This window comes from Chiloscyllium punctatum, chromosome 35 (genome assembly GCF_047496795.1).
Source record: "Chiloscyllium punctatum isolate Juve2018m chromosome 35, sChiPun1.3, whole genome shotgun sequence".
Lineage (NCBI taxonomy): Eukaryota > Metazoa > Chordata > Chondrichthyes > Orectolobiformes > Hemiscylliidae > Chiloscyllium > Chiloscyllium punctatum.
In genome coordinates, this window is record NC_092773.1 from 21,346,568 (window position 1) to 21,365,480 (window position 18,913).

General features: G+C 43.8%; 1 protein-coding gene across 3 annotated transcripts in view; it reads right to left on the reverse strand.

The window, feature by feature from the left end:
- Positions 1-18,913, reverse strand: part of polr3d (polymerase (RNA) III (DNA directed) polypeptide D) — a 31,045-nt gene that overhangs the window by 1,701 nt on the left and 10,431 nt on the right. For all 3 annotated transcript variants that reach the window (XM_072554259.1, XM_072554258.1, XM_072554257.1), the window contains exons 2-8: positions 17,697-17,905; positions 8,661-8,704; positions 6,341-6,495; positions 5,095-5,219; positions 4,254-4,416; positions 1,554-1,816; positions 700-852 (exon numbers count right to left, since the gene is read on the reverse strand). In XM_072554259.1, the coding sequence (XP_072410360.1) occupies positions 700-852; positions 1,554-1,816; positions 4,254-4,416; positions 5,095-5,219; positions 6,341-6,495; positions 8,661-8,704; positions 17,697-17,891 (1,098 nt within the window). In that variant the 5' untranslated portion in view covers positions 17,892-17,905. The remainder of the gene's footprint in view (positions 1-699; positions 853-1,553; positions 1,817-4,253; positions 4,417-5,094; positions 5,220-6,340; positions 6,496-8,660; positions 8,705-17,696; positions 17,906-18,913) is intronic.

Here is an 18,913-nt window from a genome sequence, read left to right on the forward strand (position 1 = left end):
AGAACAAAGAGACCTTCACAATGTCCCGTCTCCAAGTGGTTCACAGCAGACACATCTGCATTTGTAATACCTCCACTGTTCCTTCTCGAAGCATACCTTGTCAGCTTTCACATTCATCTCAAATGGCAGAAGGGCCCTCTATTCGCACATCTGAAAGGCAGCAGCTCCAGGAGCTCTTCCTCCTTACTACGCAGGAGTGTCAGCCCAGATTACATGCTCAAGCATTTCTGGTGTAGGACTCGAACCCTTTACCTTCTGACTCAACAGGTAGAGTGAAATGTGGGAGACTAGCCAGGTACACATTGGAATAGTCAAGCCTCGAACTAACTGACATGAATGAGGGTTTCTGCAGCAGGTTAACGGAGACAGTGGCGAAGCTAGGTGCTGTTATGGAGGTGGGGAAATTATGACATTAATCACACCCAAGATTGTTAACCGACTGGCTTAATCTCAGTCTGCTGCTAGTGAGAAGGAATGGAGTTTGAAGTGGGGACCAGCCTTCATAACATCTAGTGAGGGGAAATTATTCATTTTCTAACAAGCTCAGTCTCACAATCATCATAGTATTCCAAAATTAACATGAGCCCCAGCAAAGCAAAATGTCTGAGCAAAACATCCAAGTTAGGGAACTCTTCTCAGGAAAAAATAAAAAGCTTAGAGCGAACAACTTCCCTACTTCGGAAAACATGGGTAAAATACCTGGAGAAACGAACATGTTGTGCCCATCGTGACATCGAGGGTGACCTGTCCCAGTACAAGCTGCACTCTCCCCGACTTTCTGATCAGCAGCTTTCCGATCTGACCTTCAGTTAAATCCATCAGCGAGCAGGAATTCTCTGCCTGTTTCAGTTCCTGAAGGACATACGCACACACACACTGACTCATTATACGACAGTTCCATTAACTATATTGCTTAGGCCAAAAACAGCATCCATTGCTCCCAGCACATTAGGTAACAGTTTGTATTTCTATTCCAGGAAAAATAAACAAGGAATAAACTCATTGGATTCCAAAATGCTGGAAACTGCCTTTAAAGTGCATCTTATTTCCTCTGCTTATCTTTTACATAAACCAGCCCATAAATCGTTACTAGGCATCAACTATTCCATATATAAAGCCACCTGAACCCCTCGATTAGATGTCAACATGTAATTCACTTCTGAGTTTCTGTTATTCAATGTGTAAACCACATGAACTCCTTGATTAGATTCCATTCTGTAACTTATTCATGGATATATCACTTAAACATAAATCACCTGAATTCCCCAATTCGTATCCAGTCTACTGAAACACAGAGTTGCATATCTGTTAACCTAAGTTGAACCTAGCCAAACCTCTCCCCTGGGTGTTAATATTGTATGTGAATTTCTCAATTAAATTTCAACCTTCAACTCACCCTGGATATCCCAGCACTTCATACTTTTATCACAAAACAGAACTGCAATTGGTATTTTTCCAATCCACAGCAGGAATTGCATAGATCCATTTTTTGAAATGGCTGGAGATTAACAGAGTAGCCCCTGCATTATCACTGGACATTCCCCAGTACAGACCTGAGCCTTCTCTTGCTTCAGCAACATAGTCTGGCCATCATCAGCCTGAACCTCCGCTTTTACTGGCTTCTCATCACGTGTGGGAGCCTGGCCAGGCAGTGTGTCAGGTAGCTGCAGAAACAGAAGCTCATCATCTTTACACAGACTAAGCTCTTGCAACAGCTCAGATACTGAAAGCTCCTTTGGCACATCCTGGATCATCTTCGTCGCACTTGGATTCGGCGACATCTGCATCTCTTTGGCAACTCCGGGTTCATCTTTAACTGAAAACAGAGCAATGATTCTAAGTGACTTTATTGTATAGATTTTAATACATAAACCACAGATAAAGCACAGGCAGAACTCTGTTCTCTAGTCAGAGCAATATATGGAAAGATTGGAAAAAAATAATTTCTGTTTTTTTTCCACACTCCACTCTTAAATGGAGCTACTCATCAAAAACCCATCCAAATGGGGAAAGTTATTACTTAAACATCGCTGGACTATGCACTCTTGCCTCGATCAGAGTTTTGGGGTTCAAGTTCCCCTCTAGAACTTAAACAAATTATCAAGGTTAACAGACATGGTGCAGTACTCAGGCATAGTCAGAAGTGCTGTCTTTCAGGAAGAGAAGGTAAACATTTACCCTCTTAGCTGGCCATTAAACATGTCACAGCCTTATTCAAACAAAGGTAGAGGAGATCTTGCTGGTCTCCTAACCATGACTCAGTGACAATACTTGGACAGCATTTCCCACACACAGATGTATGGTGATGCAGATGTTAGTGTTGAACCTACGGCACAGTCCACCCTAAAGTATACCTCAAAATGATGATCTGGATAGAAAAAACCACGACAAAGTGAGAACAGGAAAATGCCAATGAGAAGGCAGTGCCAATGCTGGGAACAACAATCGTGCTAAATCCAGATGCCTACAAATGGACCCGTCAGCTACGACATTTCATAATGGAACAAAATGGATCTTGAAGAAATGTGTCAAATCTACCTTGTCTAAAAATTCTTGCTCAGTTAACCAAATACAGTTTCTTCTGGAAAAAAGGCACATTTTGTCCAAATGCCTTGTCTTGCACTCAGCTGGACAATTCACAATTCAAAGGGGGTGGAGGTGAGAAAACTTCATGACATAAGTGCACTGATTAGTTGCCAAGTGTCAGCTCGTTGGGACAGGCATTGTCATGGAGAATGCAGCAACTAATTATGATTGACAGTTAACAGTCAGACTTTATTTAAATTTTAAACCAGGCCAGTTGACTAATTAGCCAGGGTGCTGCCCTGAGATATGAACCAGTGACAGGTTATCACCTATGTTGTTGAGTTGAAAAAGGGTACAGTGTACATACATATTCTTTCTAACTACATAAAATGGGGCACTGTGTATTACTATTTGCAGCTCACATATATATGAATGTGCCATCCTACAAAGTGGACTGACAGCTTTGGTTGTCAGCGTAATCCTTTGTATACTCAGGATTACACAACATATGTCGCCCAAATGCAGAATCATACCAAATGTTGGAGACTTTGTTGAAAGTATTCTAAGTGCGGGCTGATTGGATATAGTCAGTACCTTACTTCTTCAAACAACCAAAGGGATATGCTATTTGTTACGATCCACCAGTCTTTGGGGTATACAGCCTACGTAGCTAGCATCACACCAACACTGACATTCATATACTGCATTACTTCTTGGTGCAATATATGGAACTTCTTTTGGGCTCTTCAACAGCATTCATCAAGAAGGATTTTTCTTAGCAACACAAGTTCTGTACTCCAGAACAATTTATTATGTACTGAAATAACACAAGAAGTTTTTTTTTAAAAATCACCCAGTTTAGTACTCAAGGTCATGACCATGGGATTAAGAGTCCTATTAACTACCAACTGAGCTAACCAGGCAGAGTTTTAGTCTCCACAGGCAGATAATAATTTGTTCCATTAAGGAAGGCTGTAGTCAACACCTTCATTTTCAAATGTTTTCTCAATGCATTTTCTCCTTTAACTTTGTCAGAGATTTGCCATCCATTTTGAGGAATATATCACTCATAAAACAAGGTTTTATAACTTAACCAATGCACTTTTGCCAACTGGAATCAGGAAAAGTGATGCGAGCAGCTGTCGTGCCACCCACAACTGTTTCCGATTCTTTTCCAGTTATCAGTAGGAGTTAAGAGTGGACCAATATTTATCTCGCTACTAAAATCACCAATACATATTATTCAGTTCAAAATCACACCACACCAGGTTATAGTCCAACAGGTTTAATTGGGAGCACTAGCTTTCAGAGTGCTGCTCCTTCATCATGACATATTATCCAGTCAGTCACATTGTCATTGGGAGAACCTTGCTGAGCATTAGGTGGCAGCTGTGATTCCTACATTATGACAGCAACAATACTTCAAAATCACTTAATCGGCTGTAAAAGCACTTAAATGTGTCTGATGTTAGGAAAGGCACCTTAAAATGTAAGTAATATCCTCTACACGTGGGAGGTACTTGTCACATTTGAATCTGACTGCCTTCACTCGATATCCTAATGGTGTGGTGACTCTCACAGGCTCACTAGTTTGGATAATAAAACTATTTAACAACTCATTCCCTTCCTTTCCATTCTGAAAGGCTCCTCCCGGTCTCCCATCATCACTAACACAGTATAATTCCCACAGCCTCAAATTCTCCACAACAATGTGTTGTCATTCTCACTTTTCACAGAGGGGACATCCACCTCCATCTTCTCCTCCTTGGTCAGCAGTGCAGGTTTCATCTCATCCTCCACTTCCTCCTTGAACAGCCAGCCTGACTGTGCCAGCGGGAGCTGGACAGGCATGTTCCGGGCATCGTTTCTCAGACCAGGATCATCAATAAACTACACACAAAGAAAAGCACTCAGTGGAATGGGTAACACACAACAAAAATTAAAATAATGACTACGTGAATGGCTCAGATTGAAAAGGAATGCAGAAGGTAAGAGAGCGAACAGTCAGAGGTTTCCCTTTGGCTCCATATTACCTACAACTGAAACTGATTTGCACCAAGTTCCTAAATAGGAGTTATCTATTCCAAATTAACTAATGGCCCTGATGTCCAATTCCAGAATAATTCTTATTCAGACAAAACGCTGTCCCTTCTGAAGGGCACAAGCTCTATGGTGCCACAGGTCTACTAGGTGTGTCTTGTCTCAGCACGGGACTCAATGGTAACTGTAAGCAAGGTATTCTGCCAACAGTGAGAGAGAGGCAAACCTAACACTCGTCTTCCATTGATGCCTATACATGCCACGAGCTAACAGCTATGACCTTCTCTCTCACCTCATTGTCACCTTTTTATTTCAAGGGTCAAAGACCAACTGTTACAGTCGAGACTAGTTAACTTGACACAGTCCCAGAATCAATCATAGGCTTCCTGATCTGCACTCGCATCGAGACACACATATTTCCTAAAATAACCTCCAATCTCAATCCCACCCATGTCCACCATGATGTCCAAGCCCGAGATCGAAGGCACTAAAAAACACATGACTGTAGTCGCCCAAGCCATTGCTTACATCATCACGGTCCAGCATACGGAGAATCTGCTTGGTTTCCTCTTCAGACTCCCGCTTTTCCTTCTTTATGTTAATAATTGGGGACGTTCCAAACTCCTTCATATCCACAGAGGAATCCCAACCAGCTGTGAAGAAAAAAAAAAGAGATACACCAAGAGAAAATCAGATAAATAAGAGAAATATAAAATAGATAGCAGGTCATTAATTGCTAATTCCAAACAAGTTGTCGGTTTTACATGCTGTAATAATATAGAATGTGTACTGTTTGTTCCAGGATGGGTTGGTTGGTGTCAGAGATGGTGAGCTCCATTTAGCTCGAAATTATTACTGGTGGCCAAGTTTGTAGGCCATTAATTGTTCTGAGGCTGCCCGAAATCTCAGTGGGACAAGCAAATCCCCGAGTGGCATTTCCCTGCAATGTTCTGTTCCTGCCCTTTCCACAGCAGTATTGCATAGTCTCACTAACACATGCTTCCTCTCCACAGTGTGAAGGCCAGCTGAAAGCTGCAGCTTGGAATGGAATATCTGAAAAGATGAGTAAAAAGATAAAAGTGACAAAGGAAAGCCCCCACTGAGCCCCACAGAGTTCCCCCCAATATGAACCTGTGCTGTTATACTTCATTCCTGGGCACAAATGACAGGGAGAAGGAGCAGGAACACAGTGGAGGCATCCAAGAATGAAAGCAAATAAAGCCTGTGGCCTGTCAGTGATGCCCAACAGTCTGCAGGAACTTGAACTTAATGTATTATATCTTGATCAATTTGAACTCTGTAATGCCAGAGCTCGGGCTAGTGCAGCCCTGTGTAAAACTTGACTTAAATAGATAAGAGCAGCCTCTGTACTGGAATGCACTGCACACAGGAGTACATTCTGCAGCGCTGAAGCACAAGGTGCGAAAGATTTATATACATTAAACAAACAGTAACCGTTTCCAAGAGGTGAAGAATCAATAAATAGAGGGCACACATTAAAAGGTGATAGCGAATGAACTGGGAGTCATGAAAAATCTCACAAAAAAATCAATTATGTTTTTGGACACCCAGCAGAAGGTTTTGACAACAGAATTGGATTAAATATTTGAAATATGAAAAATCCAAGGAAGGGTGGGGAGACCAATTGACTTGACTGCTGTTTGGAAGAGCAAGCACCAACCCAGGAGGCCAAATTGCTCCTGTTTCCTATGGTGCACAATTCTATGGATGTAAACTGGAAAGCTCAATGAGTGTTCCCTTTCCTGTGTCTCACCTCTTTTCTTCATCATTTCAGCAGGTCCCTGCTCAAAGATGGAGTGGGATTGAATTGTCTCGGGTCTGCCTCTTCCCCTGCCTCGAGTCTCTCTCTGGCGATCCTTGTCTCGTTCCTTCTTTTCTTTCCTCTGAGAGGCATCGTCCTCCTTTGGTCTGCAAGCAAAGCAAATTTGAGCATCAAAACATCAAGTGACGCAAGTGAGTGCTGCGAGTCAGAAACCCTCAACCAAAAGCACATCTTTCATGTGAAAGGGGACTGATGTCAGTCAGTAGGTCGGCAAGATGTGATTGACCACCTCCAGCAGCCTATGGATCTGGGTTGTACGCATACTAGTCTTTCACCTGTTACCAGCACATGGAGCAGAGGAGTAATCACAGCAGGAAATCCAGAAACTAGGTAAACTAAAAGCATCCAACATGATCTGGCATAATCTCAACCCAACATTAAATTCAGCTTCCTAACACCCATATCCTCACTGGCTGCATTTCTAATACATTATTCAAAACTCCTGAAACCAACATGCTCTGAATCTCAGACTTCATCCACCCACACTATTCTCAAGTCTTGTCCTTGCCAGTATTTATCCCAGTACTAGCCGGCTCCAAGTGCTCTCTCCACACATGGCTCAGGCAGACATAGCAGAAAGCCTGTCACTGCACTGTGCCACAATAACAGTTATTCTAATGCCTGAAATGCAGACATTTAACATGAATGCATTCACTTGAGAAAGATTGTGAAGGCTGTGTTAGGCATGGGTTTAGGTTAAATTTTAAACAGTTAATTTGAGTTGAGTTTTGTAATGATCAAGCATGCAAAGCATTCATATTATATCTGGTTTATCTGTGGTCAACGTACATGTTATCTTGTCAGAGAGAATGACCACATGATTCAGGTCAAAAGTAAGGTCTATGGTATTAATACTGTTTCCATGATTATGACAGGTACATATTTCATACATATATATTCTACTTCAGATGCTACAGTAATGTGGAGAGGTCAAATGAGATTTCTTGTAAATATACAATGCCCAGAAAATAAATAGTGATTTATTTTGTTAACTTGTCCTAGGCAGCAGCAGTTATTGTGAAGTCGCATTAGCAAAGGGTTCTTTTCGATAAAGTTTGTGATGGAATTTGGAACTCTCCAGAACGTTGAGATCAATTAGGCCGTGAAGATGATATTACTCATGAGGATATTACCCAAATATCCTTTAAGCAGGTGCCTCCATCTCAGACGGCATCTGTAAACTTAACAAACAGGAAAAATCGAGGACACCACAATTAACTGTCATTGCCTGGAACCAGTCACGAGATAGAATAAGGTGATATCGTTAAGATGACCATCACACTTAAGAAACTGATTAGGAATTGGCATGCAGTGTTAACTCAAACAGATGGATTTTGTGCTGTTAATGCGTTGATAAGTTAATTAGAATTGTGCCACTGATCATGTACTGTCTTAGCAAAGGTCATGTACAGGACTAGTGGCCAGTTAAGGTTAACAATCATCAATTTTTAACAGTCCAAAGCACAGCACTAAGAGAAGACAGAAACGCTTCAGTCAAGAGATGTATCCGGTCAGCCTGAAGTCATAAGCTGAGTGTTCCAACATGGACTGACTGAACCATTGCCTAAATTAAGCATCTTTACTCTGGGTATGGTTCATTTTTACACGTTTGACAGAATTATCATAACAAGGACAGAGTGGCCTTGAATTTAATCAGAACTGAAGGATCTTTTAGATTGCCTCTTTCTCAATTCTGTCTTTCTGCAATAATTTTAACTGAGATTTCAGTCAAAAGTGTGCTCTCCACACCTTACAAGAATACATTTAGGAATGTACAAGATATTCTCAGGTCTTCTTGCACAGGTACAGTCAATATTTCATTTTGTACTTTGACCAAGGAGCCTAATCTGCACCATTTTCTGATTTTGAATGTACATTCCCTTGAACTCATTTCAAAACATGTAAATGGATCTTTCAGAGAAAATAACACTGACAATGAATGACTGTCAGACTGGGAGACTCACAGTTTCTACACAATGTAGGCAACCACTTGTCCCAGCAGGCAAGTCAGGCATGCCGGGGGTACCAAGCTCCCCCTAGTGGATACTTTTTACCTTATGATCTCAGAAACTTTCAGCCTCTGGTGAAGTGAGTGACTCTGCAGACAAATGGAGGCCACGTGCACTGACCCACAGCTCTGCACTTGCTCCCCTAGTTCTTGTGGATAACTTACTAATTGAAACATTTTCATTACCGCTAAAGTGAATTTTAAAACCATGTCACAAATTGCTTGAAGCAAACATATACTCACTCTTCCTTAACCTTCCTGCTGATGATGTTGGGAGTGAATGTTTTCTGCAAAAGAAGACATTATAATTAAACATTGCTCACATCACAGTCAATGTTACAGTTTGTGTTCAGAGAATTAAGGAGGACTTCAGCTTTAACATGCTCGAAAAGCTTGTGGAAATAAACTCACTCTCTCATACACGTTGATAGTAAGGAACAACAACTGACACAACCCTTGCATTAAAGTTTATCCTGGACCCTATTGTTTTTCAGTCAACACACTAAAGAAAATTCTATTGCTTAACCTAACTTGCAGTCACAAATTGTCACACTAACTGCGTTGAGTGTGTGGTGCTGGAAAAGCACAGCAGGTCATGCAACATCCGAGAAGCAGGAGAATCGACGTTTCAGGCATAAGCCCATCATCAGGAATGAGGCTTGTGAGCTGGGAGGCTGAGATAAATATGGAAGGGAAGCTGAGAATGCGATGAAGATGAAGGAGAGGATGATAGGTTGGAGAGGAGGGTCGAGCGGATAGCTCAGAAAGGTGATGGACAGGTTGGGAGGGCAATGCCAATTTGGAGGCTTGGGACTTGGGTAATGTGGGGGAAGGGGAAAATGAGGCAACTGTTGAAATCCACATTGATCCCCTGTGGTTGCAGCATCCCAAAGTGGAATATGAGGTGTTCTTCCTCCATCGGGTGGTAAGGATTTGGCGATGGAGGCGGCCCAGGACCTGCATGTCCTTGACGAAGTGGGAGGGGAGGCGGACATCCATCAAAGCCATGAAGGTCCTGGGCCTCCTCCATTGCCAAACCCTTTCGACTCGACGTCTGGACAAAGAACGCCTCATATTCCACCTTGGGACCCTGCAACCACATGGGATCAATGTGGATTTGAACAGTTTTCTCATTTCCCCATCCCCAATATTACCCCAGTCTCAAGCCTCCAATTTACCATTGCCCTCCTGACCTGTCCATCACCTTTCCCAGCTATCCTCTCCAAACTATCACCTTCTCCTTCACCTACCTATCGCTTTCTCAGCTACCTTCCCCCAACCCAGCCCCCTCCCATTTATCTCTCAGCGCCTCCCCCCCACCAGCCCACAGGCCTCATTCCTGATGAAGGGCTTATGCCCGAAATTATGATTCACCTGCTCCTCAGATGCTGCCCTACCTGCTGTGCTTTTCCAGCACCACATTCTCAACTCTCATCTCCAGTCCTTACTTTATTCACACTATTAACTGCATCAAACCAAAACTTGTCTTCAACAGATATCTCCAGGCATAATGGATCAAAATCAGAAGTGGGAACTTTGTCAAGTTAGCCCCCTTCTGGACCCAGGGTGCTACGCCACTGATCGTTCAGCCACCTATGAAAAGATTAAATTTAAAAACTGGGAATCTGTTTTTCAGAGTACATATGGTGGCATAGGTATCCATTATGCCATTAAGTGTGTATTTTTGAAGAATCATCGATTGCATACAGCACTGATGAAGCATTCAGAACACTATATCCCCTGATGACTCTCTGCAGGTACAACGTTGCTCATCCCACTCCTTGTTCTAACCCCTTTCTCTCCTCAGGGACTTACCTAATTCCCTTTTGAAACATTCATACCACACAGTTGCCAGGCAATGACCAGCTGTGTCAAAACAGAATCTAACCATAGTCTCCCCCTAACATTCAAAGACATCACCATTACTGAACCTCCCACTATCGACTTCTTCAAGGTTCCCATTGACCTGAAGTGGAACTGGACCAGGCTTATCAATACTGTGGTTACAAGTGCAGGTCAGAGGCTGGGAACCCTGCAGTAACGAACTCACCTCCTGACTCCCCAAAGACCATCCATTACATACAAGGTGTGAGTCATGGGTATGATGTAATACTTCACATTGGCCTGGATGAGTGGAGTTCCTACAACACTTATGAAGCTTGACACCAATGAGGATAAAGCAGTCTTTGCACCACAGTGGAACCACGTCCACGAACATCCACTCCTTCCACCACCCACACTCAGTAACATTGTCCACCATACACAAGATGCACTACAGAAATTCACCAAGGCTCCTTAGACAGCACCTTCGACATGATAGTGGTTATGGATTTAGAAGGACAAGGGCAGTAGATACACGGGAACACCACCCCCTGCAAGCTCCCCTCAAAGCCACTCACCATCCTGACTTGAAACATATCTCTGTTCTTTCAGTATTGCATGGTTAAAAGCCTGGAACTCCCTCCCCAATGGCAATGTGGGTCTATCTACAGCAACTTGACTGCAGCGGTTCAAGATGGCAATCTACCACCACCTTCTCAAGTGTCATGAATGCTGGTCCAGCCAGCGAAGTCCACATTACAGGAGTGAACTTTTAAATAAATTTTTTTTTTGAAATCCTTTGATTTTGCTTCGACCACCCTCTCAGGTAGCACATTCCAGATCCTACCCATTTGCTGAACAAAACCGGTTCTACTTTATGTCTCCATAGCTTCTTTTACCAATCACTTTAAATTCACATTCTCTGGTTGTTGCCCCTTCCCCCAAAGTTCTCCCCATCGAAACTGTGCAGATGCCTCATGATTTTGAGCACGTAATCAAATCTCCTTTCGACGTTCTTGTCTCTTAAGGAGAATAGTTTCTTCAATCTATCCACGCAATTGAAACCTCTGATCCCTGTAACTACTCAAATGTTTTCTGCATCTTCCCTAAAGCCTTAATTCTACACTGCAGTGCCCAGAACTGGACACACATCCCCAGGTGCAGCCAAACCTGTAAATCATAATTTCCTCCCTGTTCCTTTCATCTATGCCTGGATTTACAAAGCTGATGCCCTTTTAACCTTTTTATCAATTTGTCATGCTAACTTCAATGGTTTTTGTATGTATAAAATGCTTAGGCTTTTGGACAATGAAAGGTGATCTCACCGAAACCTGTAAAATACTTAAAGGGATGGGGTAGATGCAGCTAAGACGTTCCCCTGATCGGGAAGTCTAGAACCAAAAGGCAGAATTTTTTTAAAATGGAGGATGCCATTTAGGAGGGGGATACGTAGAATTTCTTTTCATTCAGAGGGCTGTGAATCATTGGAATTTGGACTGGAGTCTTCAAAAGTGTGACACACAGAGTTTGATAGATTCCTGGTAACCAGTGGTGAGGTACAAGGCTATATTGCAAAATGCTTATTTAAAAAGAGAGCTAGCTGTTAACTAGTAACCTGATAACCTTGTGTCCAGGTGAGTAGAGGGCTTCTCTGGGCCATACACACTGATATGATTTAGCCAGGCTGCATCCGTTACAGTGCCATTGGCCATGTCAAATTGTAAATGATCATCCAGTTGGAGCATGGAGGAGCACCGTGATGCGTGTCAACTCCTTGAGGCTTATTTCTGTATAAATTTCACAAGGCACACTGTTACTGGCAGAGAAACAATTGTCATCGATTCCCCTGCCAGCTTGGATTGAAGTGTACCATTCCTTCAGAGAAATAGAAATAGAAATGCGATAGGCCAATGCAGCGTCCGTATCGTCGGAAATCAACCTTCAGATGGTTCCCATTGAAATAAAGTACAAATCATGGATCAGTGTGAGGTATACAAGATAATGAGAGGCATAGATAGAGTTGATCGCCAGAGACTTTTTCCCAGGGCAGAAATTGTTAACATGAGGGGTCATAGTTTTCAGCTGTTCGGGGGAAAGTATAGAGGGGATGTCAGAGGCGGGTTCTTTACGCAGAGAGTTGTGGGAGCATGGAACGCGTTGCCAGCAGTAGTTGTGGAAGGGAGGTCATTGGGGATATTTAAGAGACAGCTGGACATGCATATGTTCACAGAAATTTGAGGGTTCGTATATTAGGTTTACCTTACATGAGGATCAATGGTCGGCACAACATCGTGGGCTGAAGGGCCTGTTCTGTGCTGTATTGTTCTATGTTCGAAGTCCAACTCCAGAATGAAACGAGGGCAAGACCAGCACAGCGAGCTTATCAAACAGCTTCACCCTACGCAGTACATTACCAGTTTGACTCCTCGCATCTTTTCTCATTAGAAAATTGCTGACAATTCCAAGGTGCGATAAATAGCATTCAAAAGACTCCTGGGCCACTTCAACATAGGTTTTGCCGTCAACAGTCTGCTCACTTCCTTATGCAAAACATGTTTTGACAACATGACAATTGAACTAATTTCTTTCTGCATAGTTGTGTGTTTGAATTTGAAGCCCTAACGAGTGTGGTCACTGTGGCAACACAAGAAATCGGGCAGCTCATTTGTACACAGCAAGCTTCCATAATCAGAGATGAAATAAACTACCAGGTAATCTGTTCCACCGGTGAGGGATAGATATTGTCTCAAAAGGTTCCATTCTGCTATTTTGATTAAGAGCAGGAACGATCTCCAAGGGTAAACTGGGCTTTGATTTATCTCAAAAGAAAGTGTGTTTAACAGTGCAGCACTCCCTCATCAGCAACACTGGAAAAGGATAGGCCATTCAGCATATCAACTAGAAGAAAGTGAGGACTGCAGATGCTGGAGATCAAGAGTTGAGAGTGTGGTGCTGGAAAAGCACAGCACATCAGGTGGAGCAGGAGAATCAATGTTTCATTGCTGATGAAGGGCTTATGCCTGAAATGTCGATTTTCCCGATCCTCGGATGCTGCCCGACCTGCTGTGCTTTTGCAGCACCACACCTCGTAACTCATTCAGCATATCAAGCTTGTTCATCCATTCAATTGGATCATAGCTGATCTCCTCCCTCAATGCTGCTTTCCCAAAATCCCTGATGCCATCATTATCCATATTCATCCACATCTCAGTCTTAAGTGGCCTTAAACCCCATCCCCTTATTTTTGAGACTGTAAGCCTTGGTCCTAAACTTGTAAGTCAGGAGGGATATTACTTTCACATTCACCTTGTCACACCTTGTTAAGAATTCTCCAAGTTTCAGGGGAGAAACTTCATTTTTCAAAACTCAAGAACATGCTGCATCTCCTCTACACTCACTCTATGGCAAGTATATTCTGTACGTATACAGAATACTGTACACAAAATGCCAGCTGTGATCTCACCAAGATTCTAGACAACAACAGCAAGTCATCTATATCCCGATATTCAAACACCGTGGAAATTAAGACCAACATATCATTTGTCTTCCTCAAGACTAGCTGCACCCATGTACAGAGGAACCTCAATTATCCAAATGTCAATGATCCGAATTTCGGATTATCCGAAGGAGATCTCAAAGTCCCGATAGAAACGTTACATCAAAGAGGTATTTTCAACACTGATGGCGTCTTTTGTTTACAATGATTCAAAACGAACTCAGCTTACTGAAATGCTGCCAACAACAGTCCTGGACATTAATGGGAGCCCAGGCACCATCTCCAGATGACTGACCACTCTCCCCCTCTCTCTCCCCTCCCCCCCCCCCCCTCCCAGACACTTTACCTGGAGTTCTACACAGATGTGCATCCTGAATCCCCCTTCCCCAGATAATCTCTCTAACATTGTCCTGTACAGGGCAAAGGTGGAACTGTCAAAAAGTTGCTGTGAAAAGGTGTGTGCATGTGCGATTTGGAAATTCACCCCCAAAAGACAGCAGCAGTCTTACTGTCGGTGTCCAGTGTGGCTGCCCAGCTTCCGGGGGTGGGCTGGGGTGGGGGCGGAGAGAGATGTCGGGCGGGAAGGGGACAGTCCCATACTGCTGACTTGTTCCTGAACGGGGAGCACACTTAGCAAGTGCTTGCTGTATCAACCCCATTGAAATGATGGGTGGAAGGGGCAGCTGGTTTCAGCAATACTGCAGGTCCTTCACACACAGAAACAAACCCTGAGACAGAGAGAGGGAGCAACACAGGCAGAGCAAAGAAAAAGGAAACTTCAGATGACTCCGAGCCCCAGAGGAGAGGAATTGAATCAATTAATCGAATAATCAATTAACTGAACAAAAGTGTGCCCGCCCATCTCATTCGGATAGTTGAGGTTCCTCTATACTAGCTTTTGATAACTGATTAACAAGTGTATCAAAATCCCTTAAACACCAATGCTCCCCAAACGTTCACCATTTAATGCATGTGTTTTTGTGGTTTTTCTACTAAAGTGGATAACTTATTTACACTATATTGCATCTGCCATGCTCCTGGTCAAAGATCTCGTCCTTTCTCACTTGCTTTTCCTTCTTGCCTATCCTTCCTAAAGGGTGAATGTCCTTGAAAATTCTGTTCCCAGTCTTGGTCACCCTGTAACCACATCTCGGTCACAGCAATGAAACCACATCCATTTATGTCTACTTGTGCCTTCAAATAATTAATCTTGTAGCAGGTGCTGTGTGCATTCAGATGGAGTGCCCTTACTTTGGTCTTTATAACCTTGTTCTGCATTATCCTCTTTGATGCACGTCTCTGCTAATCTGTTTCCTAAACTTTGCTCACTATTTTTCTACTATCTGTCTCTCGGGATTTGTATCGCTCGGCAAATCTAAGTCAAACACTCTCCTACATCACCAACAAATCTGAGGATTCTCCCCCTACCATATCAAGGTACAACCCATCCATTTTGCACAGGTCTCACCTGCCACAGAAAAACTCCCTCTCCTTCAAAAATATGTCCTTCCTCCAACACCAATCCTCCACCAAAACATTGCACCGCGCAATCCTCCTGTTCTTCCTGCCCTGAAAATACACAGCCTCGGCACCGGCTCCCCAAGACAACTGCAGCACCCGCAGAGCACAATGTTCCCTCAATATGAAAGTAGACTGTCATTTTAAATTATGCAAACAATGTCTCCGTGTTCAGATTTGAGCACGCAACCTGCTGACTCAGAGGTGAGTGTGTAACCTGCTGAGGCAAGGGCTAACAATTATATTTTAAAAACTACACTAAGAGTGGTGGAGGGGAAAGCTTGTACAAGTCCAAAGATGTTCTTGAGCTGCTGCGGTACTGCCCGACCGACGCTCAGCACTGCAGCCAATCACGGTCCAGCTCTAATCAAACGTGTTCTTGAATCCTAGAATCCCTAGTGTGGAAACAGGGCCAAATGGCCCTGCAAGTCCACACCGACCCTCCAAAGATTGACCCACCCTGACCCATTCCCCTACAACTCTACATTTACCCCTAAATAATGCACCCAACTTATACACACCTGATCACCATGGGCAATTTGGCATGGCCAAGTCACCTGACCTGCACAGTTTTGGAATGTGGGAGGAAACACATGCAGACACGAGGAGAACGTGCAAACTCCAAACAGAGTCAACCGAGGCCGGAATCAAACCTGGGTCCCTGTGAGGCAGCAGTGCTAACCACTGAGCCACCGTGCTGCCATTTTTTTTTTACACTACGCATGACCTTCCCTGAGGACCTCAGTTGAGCTATTAGCAGAAAGTTTGAATACAACATCTTACCCTGCAGTGAGTTAATTGGTGGCTGGGTACAGGAGGCTGCAAAATGATCATTTGCCACTCTGTATCTTCTTGCCTGATTAGCTGTGCTCTCCATCTCCCAGTCTGCTCCGGAGGACATGGGGCATTAATGCCCAAAGTTCCTTCACTCACTTTTGTTCTAGAATCCCTACTGTGTGGAAACAGGCCATTTGGCCCTGTGCTTCATGTTTAGCCTCAATCCAGTGAGCAGCTCTAATATCCAATATTGGGAACTAGCGACAAGTGCTGCATACCCAAAATAAGAACAGGCAATGTTGTCAACACACAGTCAACACCAAACAGACTAAAAACTAACAACAACTAGAATGCAAACCTTGCTGCTCCTTTTAAGCATACCCTGCAATGCATTTACATTCTGTGCTGAAAAAAATAACATTCTCTCAAACATAGAACAGTATAGCCAGTACAGGCCCTTCAGCCCTCGATGTTGTGCCTACCATTTCCCTACTCTAAGATCACACTGACCTACGTACCCTTCATTGCATTATCATCCGTGTGCCTATCAAGAGTCGCTTAAATGTCCCCAATGTGTCTGACTCTACTACCATTGCTGCAGTGTATTCCATGCACTCTGTCCAAACAATCTACATCTCACGTCTCTTCTAAACCTTCCACCAATCACCTTAAAATTATGTTCCCTCATGAAAGCCATTTCCACTCTGAGAAAAAGTCTCTGGCTATCCACCCTATCAATGCCTCTCCTCATCTTGTACACCTCTCATCCTTCTTCACTTCAACGAGAAAAGCCTTAGCTTCCTCAACCTGTCTTCATAAGACATGCCCTCCAGTACAGGCAGCATCCTGGTAAATCTCCTCTGGAGTCTCTCTGAAGCTTCCACGTCCTTCCTACGATGATGCGACCAGAACTGAACACAGTATTCCAAGTGTGGCCTAACCAGGACTTTACACACTGCAGCATAACCTTGCAGCTCTTAAACTCAATCTCCCACGAATGAAAGCCAACACACCATATGCCTTCTTGATAATCCTATCGACTTGGGTGACAACTTTGAGAGATCTATGGACGTGGACCACAAGATCCCTCTGTTCCTCCACACATCCTGCCTTTAACCCTGTATTCTGCATTCAAATTTGACCTCCTAGAGTGAATCACTTCACACTTTTTCAGGTTGTACTCCAAGTGCCAGGTATCAGCCCAGTTATGCATCCTGTCAATGTCCTGTTAGCAACCTACAAATGTCCTCCATGCCATCTATCACTCCTTCATTCTTGGCGTTATCTCCACCCAGAATCACAGAATGGTTACAGGACAGGAGGCCATTCAGCCATTTCATGTCCATGCTGCCCCCCCAATGAGTGAGCAGTACATAATTCCCCTGCTTTCTCTCCATAACCCTGCACATGCGTCTTTTTCAGAATACTCTTTTTTGAAAGCCTGAATTGACCCTGCCTCCAACACACGCTCACTTTCCTGATCCTAATCACTTGTTGCATGGAAAAGTTCATCATGCCGTCACCATTGCTTCTTTTGACAATTCCTTTACACCTGGGCACTTCAGTTCCTAACCTTCTCACCAGTGGGAACTGTTCCACCCCACCTACTTTGGCCAGACTCTGAAAATCTCGATCAAATCTTCAAACCGTCAATCAGACTTCCTGACCTTTTTCATTCCTCCCAGTGTTAGGTCCCGTGAGCGGATGGAGGGCAGGCGGCCTGGGGTAACAGTGGCGGAGGGCAGGCGGCCTGGGGTAACAGTGGCAGAGCTCCTCCGGCCTGGTAGGCCCCTGCCGACTGTGACAGCGGGCCTAATGGCACTGGGATGGCCAGCATCTCCACCGGGGCCTCTCTCAGACATCGCCGTTTCGTTATCTGCAATGCAAAAGAACAAGTTAGTACAACCGCAAAAACCACGCCAATTAGGAAACACAGCAAATCTCACAAAACCACAGCTTTCCAATCTCACCTGAGGGGATACAGGAGAGTCTGCAAGCTTTATTATCTCATTGGGCATGCATATTATCACAACTTGGCAACCTCTGAACAGATTCAGGATTACAGTGGTGCTGGAAAAGCACAGCAGATCAGGCTCCTGCCTGAAACGTCCATTTTCCTGCTCCTCGAATGCTGCCTGACCTGCTGTGCTTTTCCAGCACCAGTCTAATCTCCAGCATCTGCAGTCCTCACTTTCACCAAACTTCTATACAGAGGTCACTACAAGAACCAAAATATTGCCAAGTGGCAAAAACACACAGGATTTCATTTTTCCCATGGGCAGAATAAAACAGGAGGTCAAAAGCCACTGTGGGATACCAGAATGGCTCACGCAGCTACTGATGCTGAGAAGCACTACATTTGGCTCATCAGACCGATGCCAGCTCTCTGCAGAAGCACAAAATAATTCAACACAGAGAGCTGGGAACCAGCAGAGTACGAATGGGACAAAAGAGCTTTTAGACTTCAAATCTACATATTCAGAGATTGTCTTACTGTTCAAAGTTTGGGAGAAGATCTGACAACCAGACTACTGCAACCACTAGGACTCATAACAGCACACAAACCAACAGCCACTCTCAGACAACAACTCACCAGGATGAAGGACCCGATACCCAGCATGAACAAAACCAATGTAGTGTACAAAATCCCATGCAAGGACTGCACAAAACACTACATCGGACAAACAGGAAGACAGCTAACGGTCCACATCCATGAACACCAACGAGCCACGAAACAACGCGACTAGCTATCCTTAGTAGCCACACACTCAGATGACAATCAACATGAGTTCGACATGAGCCAAACAGAGAACAGCCAGGGAATTCATAGAGGCATGGCACTCATCCACAGATTCAATCAATAAGCACATCGACCTGGACCCAA